We start from the raw sequence: 14,608 nt of genomic DNA, 5'->3' as shown, positions 1-14,608 counted from the left end.
GTGGAAAATCATCTTCTGAAGATGCTGAGACAAATGTATGGTTTTGATGATTACACTGAAGAGTTGTACAAGCAGTTCTAGATGTACCTCAACTGAAATAGCACTTCACATCAGCATAGAAAAATGTTTGCAGTGTAAAAATTTCTACCCTATTTGAAATTTACGACACATTTTACAAAAGTGTATATGTATATAACATACAGCTTTGCTACAGTTAGGGTTGCAGTATTAAGGGAAACTGAAATATGTCTTCCTTCTTAATTTTAATGTTTTAAAAGGTAAGAAGAAATTCATTGCAGGGTGGTGGGTTTTTTTTTCCTTAAAAACACACCCTAGTGTATTCCTTTGATTATATAAACTTGTGAAAAATTCACATCTTGCACTCTGGCTATCTACAAGTGCTATACCTATAAGAAAGATTGGGGGATATTGTGTATTTCAGCTGCACTGAAATAATGTAAACCAAACCTTGGTAGTTTAACTCCAAGAAAATCCTCCTTGGGTTAAATCCTGAGGCACTAACTTCATTTTGTATTCCGTTGCCCTTTGGGCAAGTAGCCCTGCAAGCCCATAGATGAAGTGAAGCCATCAGGAAATACGAATATGTAAATGTTCTTGATTTCTCAGGTTCTGTCTCTGGGAAAGTTTTCCTGAAAAATGAAAAAGAAAAAGTGAATTAAAAAATCAGTGAGACCTTCACAAGTAGCCCCTTTGAAAATGTACCTACCTTAGGTGAACAGGCCTGACCTCTTACATAATTAACACATAAAAGAATCCAGGAAAAGTTGTGGAAGATATGGTTTTATGATATTATGATGGTCAGAAGCTTGCACTGTTCTGTGTTGCACTGCTTTGATGTACAGCTGTGAACCTTCTTTAACTGAAATTTCAGGTTGTGGGTCCGTGTAGCAGATGTCAAATAATCTGCATCGATCAACAGTCTGGGGAACGAAACAAAGAATTTCTGCAGTCTCTGTCTGTTACCAGAGGTAAAAAGGTCAGTACGGTACTCCAAAATAGCTGCATAGGAAGATGTAGTGACTTCATTGTGTGCATAGTGAAATATCTTCTGAGAGAATATTCACAATAAGGTGTTATGGTAATTGTCACCATTTGTTTTTTCAGTAAAAAGGGGATGCGCTTACAACCCAGATATGACATGGTTTATTTCCATAAAATGCTCAACACATTTTTTTTCAGGAAATTACTACGAATATGCATTATTTTTTACTGTGCTTGCTTTTATTCAGTATGTACTGTTTTACAGTGTGTTTATTTTGGTCTTTAAAAACACGAGCTGATGCGCTGATGTCATTCAAGCAGATGAATCTGCAGAAAAATCAGAAAGTGTTGGGAACGATACAGTTAGCTCGTAAGACTAAACTTTATTATTACCATGAGAAACTACTTAGCAGGAAAAACAGCAGATGTGAAGATAATCAAAGTGGAGAGTAATTGATTAAGAAAGTGACTGGAGAATAAGTGTGAAATACAGGCGTTCACTTGGAGACCTTCTGCTTCCTAAGGTTGTGTCACTTCTTGGAATTGGGAGTGCTCAGACAATGGCTAGACAGTTTGGCATCCCAAAAGCTTCACAAATCTCCTCATAAGTATTTATTTAGCTAAAAATCTTTACTCTAAATCCATTGCTTCCTGTTCCTTAAACTTCTGTTGTGAAAGCCCGTTAGCCAGCCAGGGCTCAGGAGCCTCGCCAATACCAGCCAAACACGGGCACAGCGCAGAGGCAGAGCAACAACAAAGAGGTTGACAATTATCTACCCAAACAATGCATAAACAAGTTACAAATAATGCGTTCTTTGTTTGGACAAAAAATAATAATAAATTGATTTGTTTCAGTGACTCATTAAGCAAACAAAGGGCTACATTTTCCATGAATGTTATCCTTGGTGAGCAGCTCCGCCGGCTCTGGGAGCCAGCCGTGTGGTGTGGAGTGAGGCAGGGAGAGAGGAGCAGGCAGGGGCCGTCTGTCTAGGCACAGCTGCCCGCTGACCTGAGATGACTTGGGGTTGCACAGCAGGCTCTGGCATCCAGATCCCCAAGGCACATGTGCCTTTGTGAGATGAGCTCTTGGCTGTGGTGGGTAGCCTGAGGACAAGAGCCCTCTCTAAGTAAGGGTGAGCCACAGCTGGAACAGCTGGGACACTTCAGAGGGCATCCTGGCACTCTGGGCAGGGATGCTGACCAGCTGCCACGTGGGCTGCGGTATGCGGAGGACTCTCTTTACCCATATGGGGTTTACTGGATTATGACAAATTCTCTGTGGAGGGAAAGCACTCTGTGCTCAAGGACCTTCTCAATTTGGCAACAAAACCTTACCCGGGACACAGATTCCCGGGAGAGGCAGAGCATCTTCTGCATGTTTCCTGCAGCAAAGGTCAGCTTCTCTGTCATTCTGATTAACTCAGCAATGCAAAGCCTTTCTTCAGACAAGCGCTCCTAGAACCGAGTAGCTCGTTCAAACTGCGAAGGGAGCAATCCAGCTTCCTGAGAACAGCCTGGCGCCAGACGAAGGGCGCACGGCAAGGCAAGGCGCTGCAAGGCACAGCGCTGCTATTCTCAGTGGGGAGTGCTCGGCTTCCCTCCGCTGCGCCACAGTATTCACGCTGCTGCAAACAACCGGGCCTTCAGCTTGCTTCATTTTTCCCGACCTTCAGCGCTGCTGGCAGATGGGATCTTGTGAGCGTGCACTGCTCTGCAAAACGCCAAGTTCTCGGGGTCAGCTTCCCAGCTGAAAGAGGGTTTGAGCTGGTGGTGTTGCCTGAACTGGCCTGAGAAGGCCTCAGAGCCCATCCCTCCTGCAAGTCATAGGTGATGGTAGGGTAGGGTGATGGTCAGCAGCTGGCTATGAGTGAGTGGCTCCTGAGGACTCTGGCACCTTCAGTGTGCTGAGCAGACCTCGCTGAGGACATTGATCCAAACCTTCCACAGTACACTGCGGGGAGAGAGAAAGAACATGGAGTTCATGTGACTCTGTTAAATTGCAGAGCTAATCCCTCGGTGACTCATGTCTCCAGCATGCGCCTTTCTGTTAAGGAGTCTTCTAACAGACCTCATTTTCTTTTTTTATCAGATACAGACTCAGTGAAGGAATTTAGCAGTGTTTGTTCCCAGCTGCCAATAATGCGATTCGAACGACAAAAAACAAATGCAGCAAAATAAGGTTTGAGCTAATTTCCCAATGCAAGGGGAACTGATATTTTTGAAAGGCTGTTGTGGTTGCTTGATTTCCAAAACGTTAAAGATCCTGCACATGTGAATGGAGAGCAAATCCTGAATGCTTAACAAGAGCGATAGATGTCAATATTTACCATTTTGTTTTGTTTTTCCAAGAACACCGAACTGGAAAAAACCATCGAACTTTATCAAACTGGTAGCCCAAATGACAGCACTGCCAATGAACTTCAGCAATGAGCTAAATAAAGTCAGGCTTGTAAGAGGCATTTTGATATTTATTTCTGAAATCATATTTTTCTCCATCCCTCTGAGACTCTGAGAACCTGATGAAGGCTTTGCGTAGATGAATTCCAGCTGAAAGACAGAACCAGCCACACAAGGAATTTGCACGTTTCCTGATAAATGCAAAGCAGGGTGCTGAAGCCTAGATACTTTTTATGAAACCTTTGATTACATTGTTTGAAATGAAATGCAAACACCTCTACAGAGAAAACTTCAGCTCTGCTGCCATCAGTTCTGAAGAAACACTCATTAAGGATTCCTACTGTAATTTTTGACTGAAAAGGAAAAAATGAGCTCTCGTTCTGTGACAGAGCTCTCTCTGTTGCTGCAGGAGACTACGACAGACTGGATAACTGCATCAAGCAAACAGCATAAAAATAGCCCCACACTGTTTCACATGAGTCACCACCTGATGCAAAACACACATAGACAGAAAGGAAAGGAGAGAACACCGAATTCTTGCCCGTGTTGTGCAGACGCAGTTTAACTCTCACGGTAGCGGAAGCCCTGTGAGTGGATTTGCAGCAGTGCTATAAACTGGGACTTGCTGTCAAGGTAGCAAAGGGAATTGCATTCCCCAGCATAAATGTATGGATAGCGGTACATCAAGGGAAATCCATTATGTTTGCACATGCCCTCATACACGAAAAGGCTCGTTGATGGTTTGTTGGGTTTTTTCTCCCCCAGGCTGTTGATCCTCCTTCATGTATCCTCCTCATTGTGCCTTGGGAAAGCTTCTTTCCCTGCAGAATTAGATGCCACGCCTTTGGATTGCTTACTGAAACTTTAGCAAGGATAGCAAATGACTTCTCTTATCTGATGCATCATTATCATCGTTTTCATAGTAATGCAGGACTTTACACTATGCAACGCTTTTCATCCAAAGATCTGGAACACTTGCAAACAGTGACTGATGTTATTATCAGACCTCTGAAATAATAAGGCTCTCTTTTCTCATTGGAAGCTGAACTGGAAAATGCATTTATTTAAGGCAGAGCAAAGGAAAATGAATTCTTAGGAAAATGTTCTGCTGTCCAGGTATTTTCAGCAGAACAAGATGAGGTTTTTGACACCAGGTTAAACACTTCCCTTTTTTCCAGTATGAAGAATCAGCATGTTGAAAGTGATCACTTCCATTCTCCTACTTTGTAAGGCTTTATTAAGTTTTGGTGAATCCAGAGCTAATAAAACATCCTTACATTAAAAGAAAAGAATATTCAGCTTTAATAATTGCATCTCCCAAACCTTTGCATAGGAGGGAGGTTATATTATTGTATGAATAAAATGAGCAGACATGAACAGGTGAATTTATCTATTGGGAGAAGGCAGCTGAGAGCTACATCCAGGAGCAAAAGCCAGAATTCATCCATCCAAAGCTGAGTTTTAGCATGCACTATCACTTATAGGCTTGTTACACATTCTAACAGGGCATTTTCCCTACCAAATGTTAGTCTGAATTAACTGATTGTTGGGGTGCTGTAGCTTGGAGGCATCTCAGCCTTTGTCAGATGTAGCACCTCAGGTTTCTATCTCCCAAAAGGAGATACTGCACCCAGGATATTTCTCTGTCTGTGAATATCTAAGCAGTGCATGCTACTAATGAACTTGAAACAACATTCAGGAATGACAGCATTTTATAGCTCCTCTTTTCTGTGAGCGTGATGACTATCACATGATTCACTGTTGGCAAGAAGTGTGTTTTATCTATTTCTCCCAGCAGTAAGTGTGCTTTTTACTAATCGAGGAGCTTTACATCTCTTGTCCCTGTTAAGTTTAAGAGTGATGGGAAGAGCCCCTACTGCCATCAAAAGACCGAGTGGATAAAGCCACAGAACTCACATCCAGCACACCCTGCCCTGTTCTTGGTGTGTTCTGGGGAGGTTATATGCAAAATAAAGTGCCCTTGAAGTCAGGATAAGGTAGCAACAACAGCGAGAGATTATGCAGTTCAGTGTAATAACTCTGCACGCTGTAATCGCTGCGTCTGAAAGCCTCATTTTTCAACAGTGAAATGTGAGAAAGGCCAATTTCTACATTTTACCTTTCTCTTGAAACAGAGCTGAAGTGGCAGGATACACAGCTTTTGTGGTTTCTTGGAGAGGGTGGGATACTGTTAGCAGCATTTGATGAGTCAATATTTGTAATTATTAAAAAAAAAAAGAAAGGAAATCTACTTAAAAGGTATTAAATCCACTTCTGGTAATCACAAGTTAAATTTTGATCTAAAGAACATTCATGAAAGAAGGAGGTCAGCAGTTCCAAGCAGGTATTAGTAGTACATTACCCATACCATCAGTATACCGTCACCTTGGAAACTCCATAGGCATCACCCCATCTCAGCACTGAAAAAAATACTATGAAACTTTAGATGCCCAGGAGTAGGGAAATACTAAGGACCAGTAGTAAATTGTATTTGAGAACTCATGAAGATTAGATGTGTTCACACATGCCTTTTCTTAAATAATTCGTAATGGTTTAAAGTGCTTTAAGAAAAAAAGCCTTGCTGAATGATTCACAACAGAAAAATTGATAAATTGAATTCTCCACAGTGAACAATCTGCCCAGATTTACTTTAGTCTTGTTTTAAGATAAATCAAGATGTCAATACAGAAAATATAAACTTCTCATGTATCAAATATGTTCATTTACATGGATGAGTTATAAAATTCCTTCCTGTGTGAAATGTGGTGTAGCATGGACAAATACTCATTTTACAATATCAGTTTTATGATTGCCTGATTTTTTAAACCCACAAAATTATGGCAACTGTCATTTTTGCACTAGTGTTTAGGAATTAAATCCAGGTTATTAACCACAGGCTATTAAGCACATCATTTATGCCAGTAGAGAAACAACAGCTTGTCAACAAATAAGAGAAAAGCAAGAACAGAAAAATAAGACTATGTACTTTAATATTTTAAACTAAGCAGTTACTAACTTAACATTTTAGCATCGTGGTTGATACAACACGGTCACTGTGGTAGAGGATTGGTATCTCACTGTGCTGCAATCGTTCCTCAGCATTAAGTACTAGAACACTGACCGCAGGGATCTACCCAGTGTCCACCGGTGTTGACTCCATTATGGTCACAGGTATCCCAAAAGTGTCATTAGTAAGATAGGCCTGATCAGGTCCAACTCATACCCTGTGCGTATGAAATGCTAGAGAGGCGAAGGAATAGCAGAAGTAGCCAAAAAACCTCTGCTTGGGAGCTGGTTTTCTTTGTATTGTTTAGGATTACAAATGAAACAGCAAGACCCAAATTCAGAGTCTGAGGCCATGTTTGGCTAGATCCCTGCTTTACCGCATCTCTCTTACCTGGGACTAGGTCTCAGCCTCACCTCTTGCTAATTCTTCAGGGATGAAAAGCTGTTTTGTGTTACCTCATGACTGTATCTTTATTTAATTATACAGTGCAGGAGCAGGAGAAAACACACTGCCTTCATATTTAGACTGTCAAAATCCCTTAAATCCAGCTAACACTATTTTTAAAAATGTATTGCAATTCCTTTTGCCTAGCCTATTTTTCTAAACCTCTGTAAATGTAATTCCCTCACTTTCATGATCATCAATCTTAACAATGGCAGTAAATGCAATTAGGAAATGGAGAAGGAAAATAGGATTTTGGTTTGAAATATATACTTCTTTTTTTTCCCCCAGAAATACCAAATGAAATTCATTTGCTTATTTATTTACTTTGCACTTAGAGTGACTGGTACATTTTGGCTGTAGCCTACCAAAACAAATTATTCTTATTGACACCTGCAAAAAAAGACACGGAAATTAGTATTGGGTTTCCAAGTTCCTCAGTGTGAAGAACAAAGACATTCTGAAATCTACAAATCAATTATCAATTTAACACGGTCTTCAGCATTCCTTCATTTCTTACTGTATATATTTCTTTAATCAACCGTTATCTAATATTTGGAAAACATTATCATGAGATTGCAAGCCTGTTTCTCGCGTATTTCTAAATTCTCCACTGTTGGAAAACAAACCCACAAAAACACACCAGTCCCTTACAGTGGCATTTCCAGATCACACCCAGCTGTTCACAGCTACAGCTGTAACATGCAACATGCTTTAGGTTAAGAGCACACATAAGAGCGCAGACCCTCACGTCAGGTTTTCGGTGCCTGCAGGAGTTGTATGGTCAGTGGGTGAAGTCATTGTTCTGCTTCCCTTTGCTTTATTATTCAGTATTACAACAATACGTATCTAAGCATTTCTAATATTTATGTAAGATGGCTTCACAGGTAATGACAGATAACAAGTGGTAGTGCTAATAAAACAAACTTTCTGAATATTTTCTGTAAAATAAACTAAAATATTCATAAAAACAAACGAAGGGGAATTCACGAAGGCTAGACAGAACAAAGTTCTGTTAACAAAGCGAATAATTCATGGTAGAAGATGCAAGACTTTACCTCGCTGTTTGAACTGAAGCAAAGAAATTTGACTCAACAGCACAGTTTCATACTGTTAAGCAGGTATTCTTTATTGCAGTGCTGGGGTAGCACTGGGGATTCTCCACCATCAGTGCTCCGCTAGCTTGGCACCATCACGCAGCTTAAGTGTCCATACATAGTACATATTCATTAGTCTCCCAGAAATCATTTACTTAGTAACACCTTTTCTTGAGATAATTATATTAAGATTACATCGGCTTTTTCTTGATCATTCCACTGTCTTTGCAGCCATCTATTATCCTTCGGATGGTAACACAGTCGCCTCTGGTGGTCATCCATTGGTCAGTGAGGAAGTAAGGAGTCTTCATTACTTGTTAAGTGCTTCTGTAGATAGATGCTTTTCAAGATCGCAAGTGATCTGGAAGTACAAAGGTGGCAACACTGGCCTATCAGTCTCCTGAACATCTGCTAGACTTTGGTTAGATACTATCTAAACATCCTATTTCTACAAAATGTGCTACCGGTTAAGGCTAATCCTGGGAGGATTTCACACTCAACATACAAGATTCAGCAGCTTCCCTTCAGAATATACTCGAGTTCTCGTGCTGCCTAGCTTTTATTTGTGACAATGCATTGTCTGTATTTGTCAAGAAGCCAGAACAGTCATTAAATGGCAAGACTGGGAGGGAGTGTAAATTACATACACTACGGAACTCATGATGAAATACTGTGTTATTTATCCACTTACTTAAGGTATTCTTCTTGAATAGCATGGGGTTAGCTTTTGCTTACCAGTCTATTACAATTAATTAGTTTGAAATGTTCTTAATTACACTGAGATACTAGATAGCTCCTTATTCTTTAAGCAATAATGTTGTTCTAAACATATCTGGGTTGTCAGATCCTCTACAGACCTGATTACTTCAACTCGAGTTGCACCTCAGTAAATATTTTGCTTTTTTTCAGATAAACTTTGGCATATACCTGATGAACCAGCCCTTGCGCTCGTCCTTTCCACATGTTTTATCGGTTGGGTCTCAAGTACTTCCAGTGCTGAAGGAGAATACAGAAATTCAGCCCCCGACATCCAGTGAAGAAAAATGCTCAGGATAGATTCTCTGGTGGAGAGGAGATTATATGGCACTCAAAGGGAAAAGTCAGTAGTCAGTTATTCAAAAACAAACAAAGAAAAAAAAGCTTCAGCTTCCACTCATTTGCTTCTGGTTTAAGTCTTTTAATTTTCTGTTTGCTGGAAATGTTACCAGATCGCAGAACCCTCAATAATTACAGCTCACCTACATGTTTTTGCTTGTGATCAGGTTACAGCAGTCATAACTCTATTTTGCTCAATTGCTTCAGGATGCAACAGGTTTGATCAAGTTTTGCTGGTGGATGACTCCCAAAACAAGCCCAACATCGTTGTCAGAAACCCACATCTCAGTGAAGGAAAGCAAACACAACAGTACACTACTTCCTTCCTTTGCTTTGTTAAAACCACAACTGGGAGAGAGGGTGCAGGATGGATATTATTTTTTTGGGTGGGAAGGGAAAAGTGGGAGAGTGGCATGAGAGTTGCAGCCCATTCAGTTTTTCAAAAAGGAACCTGAAGGTGGTGTGTAGACAGTCTGAAAGCACCAAAGAGGGAACCGTTACTGGGAAATCTGTGCCTCCCACTTCAGAAGTGGGGTGTGAGGATGCCAAAATGGCACAAGGATCAGTGAAGATTCAGTGTGCCGCTTGCAGAACACATTTCCCTGGGAAGCAATCGCATCCGTTTTACCTCCACTTCTTTCTCTCATTCCCATTTGCTGCTTTTCTGTCTGATTTATTTCAAGTGATGACTTCCCACATGCTTATTTCCTTACGTATTTGTGGATGTCGACACATTTTTTTCCAATTAGAGATTTTCCACCTAATACAGTCGTGTTTTCTCTACAAACTTTGTATGGAATGAAACGGTCTGTAATGGCCGCTTCAGGGAAAGCTTGAAAGTTTGGATGCTTCTCCATCCCTAACAGGTCAAAGAATTTTTTTTTTTCCTTACTCTTTGTGCATTCAATAATGTCCTTCTTAGGAGGCTTTTAAGTTCTTCTCTTTCCAAAATGAGAGTTGCTGACTTCTGAGAGCAAATGTCTGAAGCCTAGGACTTAGTCTGAAATATCAATTATTGTGAAAGTTAAAAAAAAAAAAAAAAGAACAAAGCCAGTCACACAGAGAAAAAAAAAAACCCCACACGGAAAGTGAATGTAATGGGAGACTGAACGCACTGAGGCCAGGTGTTCTGTGACCCCCAACATGTGTCCAGCCAGCTACAGGGAAATTTCGTGCTTCCAGGAAGTCCTTCTGGAAGAGGAAATTCTCTTAATGTGGCTGTTCTATTGCCATTTGGGACGTGAAATTTTGACCCCTTTAAACGCACCGTCAGAACACTCATCCAGCATGATTTAGGTCTTCCTTGGGGCAATTTTGGCTCAAACTGTGTGAAAGTGCTTGTGGCTGAAGCCATCCTGGAGTTGTTTGAGTATATCCCTGGGGGAGGGCAGGTGGCTTCCTGAATGAGTTGGTCAAAGAGTCATGCCGAAAGGGGGGCGGCTACAATGGGAAGAGGGAAGCGCATTGCCCAGTGTGCGGATCAGAATTCAAAGATGGGCTTTCTCTTTCTCTTCTCTTTTTTTTTTTTTTTTTTTTTTTTTGAAATGGTTTCATCCCCCTTTTTTTTTTTCGGTTCTTTTGAAGAACTGGTTTTACTCACTTCAGCTGGAACAGGCTCTTATTAGTCTCTCAGCAGAGCTTTGTAATGGAAACGAGAAGAGACGTTATCTGTTTCTTACAACCTGCCATAAAATACATGGAAAGAGAGAGGTGTTTCATATGTATGTAAACCGAGGATCAGTTTTGAGCGTTGCACCTTCCACTTCAGAGCCCAAGCACTGCTCCTTGATGTCTGCTTTGTAAAGAAGGGGGTTTATCAGTCTAATAGTCAATTATCTGATGTTGTAATGAGCAGGCTTTTTGGAATCTTGAAAAGCAGCTTCCTGGTATCGAAATCTCTTAACTGTTTCGCAGTTTGCCTTTCTGTTATGCAGCACGTTGTTTTGGTGGATAGGAAGCCAGCAGAGCTCTGGCAAATTTAATATGAAGAGACCTGCTGTATGCTGACCTTCAGGTGATCTCTGGTGCTTTGCTCTGTCCTCTTCACCTCACCGCTATGTCATTTGTTTAAAATGGCACAGAAGTTAGAAAAGGAAATTGAAAGCAAACCTCAGCAAGCTCTGTTTCACTTGTTATTGGATTCACTACAAAATAAGTCACTTCGGTACACAGTGGCTTGACAAATACTGTTTGTGTATGGCCTTCATGCAATGTACGATAACTAAGGGCGGAGGGATTTGAACTTTAAAAATGTCATGCTTGGTCATTTTGACCTATTATTTACAGGCAATTACACCTTCTCTCTGCTGTGGCTTAGTGATATTAGATCAAGAATAATTTTGTCATTTTACAGGGGTGATAAAAAAGATTTTCTCTGATGTATGAACATATTCATTAGTATATTCTGTGCATTTCCCAGAAGGAACATCCTTGTGCTACAGTGATAGGAAGTGTCACAATGCTTCAGATTGATGGAAGAGACATAAGGAGTCTTTCATCTCAACAAAGGATAATATTTCCCTTCTAGTAAGTGGAGTGTTCCCGCCAGTATTGATATGTCTTCCCATCAATGGAGACAAATTCTTCTCAGTGCCAATACCCTGTGGAATGTCTTGAAGTAGGAAGAGCCACTTTTAAATGACATGTGCTTTAAGTTTGTAGAAAGAACATCCCTCCCGTAATGTGAAAAAAATTCAAAGGAATGAGAAGCTTACTTAGCATAATGCAAACCCAGGTAATGCAGGAACAAAAAACGTATAAACACTTCAGAACGTTGTATCTATACATAGAAAGATTATGTGTTCTGTAAGGGGTGACCTCTCAATCTTCAGAGTATACAGAAAAAAGACCATTTCATATGAATGCAGCCTCCTTCATCAAAATACATTGCTGCAAAATTAAATCTTTGCACTAATTGCAGATATATGTTTACCTTCTATGGATAAGAAATGTACTTAATACAGTATTTCCAGAGTGATGTATATAGAAAGTCCTCTATATATTTGAAAACTAAGTCCATATTTCCTTACAATTAATTATTCAGACACATTCCATTTTCTGTGAGACTTAACTCCTCCTCAAATCTCAAGGAAAAATGGTGATTATTAGAAGCTCTAATAATAGCCAGGAGACTGAAATCACAGAAGACAAATCAGCATTTCTAGGAGAAGCCTCTGAACTCTGTGTTCTCTGATATGACTGAGCTATTTCAGATAGTTTATGATTTATATACTTTCAATGGCATCCTTCAAAATATGGTCAAAATTTTAGGTAACTCTTCTGTCAAAATCATACACAAATCAAAAGGAAGGACTGCATAAACATGTGATTGCTGTTCATAAATTGTAGAGATTGTGCATTTCCTCTTCAGTCTGGTTTTTAACTTTCTTGGAAATGAAACCAATAAAAGGTATATTGGGCTTGACGTGTCTGCTGGTGGTGGTTGCATTCTTGACCTTGGAGCTCATGAGATGCTAAGTCCTGCTTGCAGGCATTGCCGGGCTGACGGGGCAAGTATGTGGCTGAGGACTGAGGGGATGTCTCCCCGCTGCCGGGATTCACGGGTGAGGTGTTCCTCCAGCTGTTGCGCTAACGGCTCCGTCTGTCTCCTCAGCAGTCGGTTGCACGCTCAGCTCAGGCCCTGCACACAGCGCACTAATAGTCACCAGTTTCCTTTAAAATATGTCCAGAGGCAGTCCTGTGGGAGCCATCTCTCTTACCCAGAGGTTGGAGCTCTCACCAAGGGTGTTGGAGAAGCTTCATTTCTCTCTCCTTTGCCTGAAGGGATCTGGCACCATCTTGCTCCAGTGCCTTACCCCTCAGTCAGTAGGCGAGACGGGGGACTTTGACAGGACTGTGTGTGTGTGGGAATCACAGGGAAGGCTTGTCCCTCCCTCCTCATGAGGGTTACTTGGAAACGGTCTGTGATTCACTGGGCCAGAGAGAGAGGGACATGGACACAGTGAGGCAGGATCTGTGCGTGACTCCAAGCTGCTCATTGGATTCACTGAGGGCGGGAGGGGAGGAAGAGCACAACTCTGTAACCCAACAGAGGGTAGGTCATTCCTATGGAGGTGAAAGATGTGGGCACGTCCCTGTCTCTGATTATACAGCTGTCGTGAGGCAGCTCCTTGGACACACACAGACACGGCTCCCGGAGAAGGGAGGAGAAGGCTCCTCCTCTCCGCTGGGCATGTGAGGCTGTGGATTGCAAAGGCTTGTCTCCTTCCTTCAGCCACCAGCGTTCAAGCACAAGGTGGAACATCAGCAAGAACAGAGGATAACGCCCGAAGCGTGTTTTAGAGTAGGCCATTAGGGCAAACGTGGGTTTGGGTCCTCAAAAGCAGAAATGGAAATGAGCCCACGCTTCTGACTCCTTGCTAGGTGCGCCAGCCAAAAGGCCAGAGTGAAAAGGAAGAAATGTGGGAGGGAAAGAAAAGTGGCATCTCCTACAGTCAGAGCTTAAAAGAAAGTAATGATACACATGCCTCTGCCACCCACCTTGTAGGTTTCTTTAGGAAAGAAAGGACATAGCTGTCCTCAGGCCCATAAATGGATTCAGAGAACTCAAAATCATGGACAGAGAGGTGCCTCTTAAGGAAGGTGCCATTTAAGAGGCCTCTCTTGCCTTCCTTTCATGTCGACTAGCTTACTTGGCTGCACACCTTGTGTGATGGCAGCCACGGGTCCCTGCCCGTGGAACAGAAAATAGGCAGGTGCCCTGCATAAAGAGCCAAGTGACCCGCTCGGGACTGCGGAGAAGGAGAGGCGTTAGGGAGGTTTAACATGGGGCATCTTTGAGCGTCGCTGCCATGTGCAGAGACACATCAGAAACCTCTGTGCGATAATCCCAGAAATACGTGTCACAGAACAAGTTTGTCGTCTTTCTGCTGGCGTTACAAAGTCATCCTGGGAGGGTGATACTCAAGAACTGTGCTGCTGGGGGGAACAGGCCATGGTGAAGGCATGATGGGGAAAGAGGACAAGAAATACGCGTGTTGTAGCATTTGCCACTGTGAATTGCTGGGGGTTTCTCAAATAACCACCAAGTAAGACGGAGTGTGATAAATCAGGGAATTTGATTTCGTACAGCAGTTTCGTGTGAAATTTGAAACGGCCTTGGTCTCAAGTGAAGAGCTTCCTGCCTTGCACGGCTCATGCAGGGCCTATAAGTGGGTGTGTTTCTGTGTTAAACCCAGTTTCTTCTTCGAGCCGATCCATTCCAGAGTTGCAACCAAAACTTGTCAGCGCACTGCACATCTGGGTGCCAACATCAGCTTCTCCTGGATAACCAGTATATTCCATCTTTGAGCCCATCTCCTGCTTTTTGCTGCTAAGTGTCCCATGTGGATTAAAGTGCTCCAGCCAGGATTGTTAATGCAGAGATGGTTCCTCACTCCAGAAGTGAAATCAGCTTTTGGTTTATGAAAGGGCTGTGTTTTCCATGGGACTGTGTCGGAAAAGCCAGCCATGATCTAATGTCAAGAGTGTTGTTCTCTGGTACTTACAATAGATGAATCAGACCAAGCTGTTGAAAAGGCTTTGAGTCATTATTTCCCGAAGCAAAACA

At 41.9% G+C, this 14,608-nt stretch overlaps 1 protein-coding gene across 1 annotated transcript in view; it reads left to right on the top strand.

The window, feature by feature from the left end:
* The window catches only part of MOCOS (molybdenum cofactor sulfurase), a gene marked incomplete at its 5' end in the record, with an annotated part of 38,245 nt that extends 29,245 nt beyond the window's left edge, over positions 1–9,000 (top strand). Inside the window, 2 exons of the mRNA XM_010151297.1 lie at positions 893–997; positions 8,854–9,000. Of these exons, the coding sequence (XP_010149599.1) occupies positions 893–997; positions 8,854–9,000 (252 nt within the window). The remainder of the gene's footprint in view (positions 1–892; positions 998–8,853) is intronic.
* Positions 9,001–14,608: the final 5,608 nt, after the last annotated feature.

This window comes from Eurypyga helias, unplaced genomic scaffold (genome assembly GCF_000690775.1).
Source record: "Eurypyga helias isolate BGI_N326 unplaced genomic scaffold, ASM69077v1 scaffold2325, whole genome shotgun sequence".
Classification (NCBI taxonomy): domain Eukaryota; kingdom Metazoa; phylum Chordata; class Aves; order Eurypygiformes; family Eurypygidae; genus Eurypyga; species Eurypyga helias.
The sequence above is the reverse complement of the archived record's forward strand: the minus strand, read 5'-3'. Positions and strand labels throughout refer to the sequence as shown.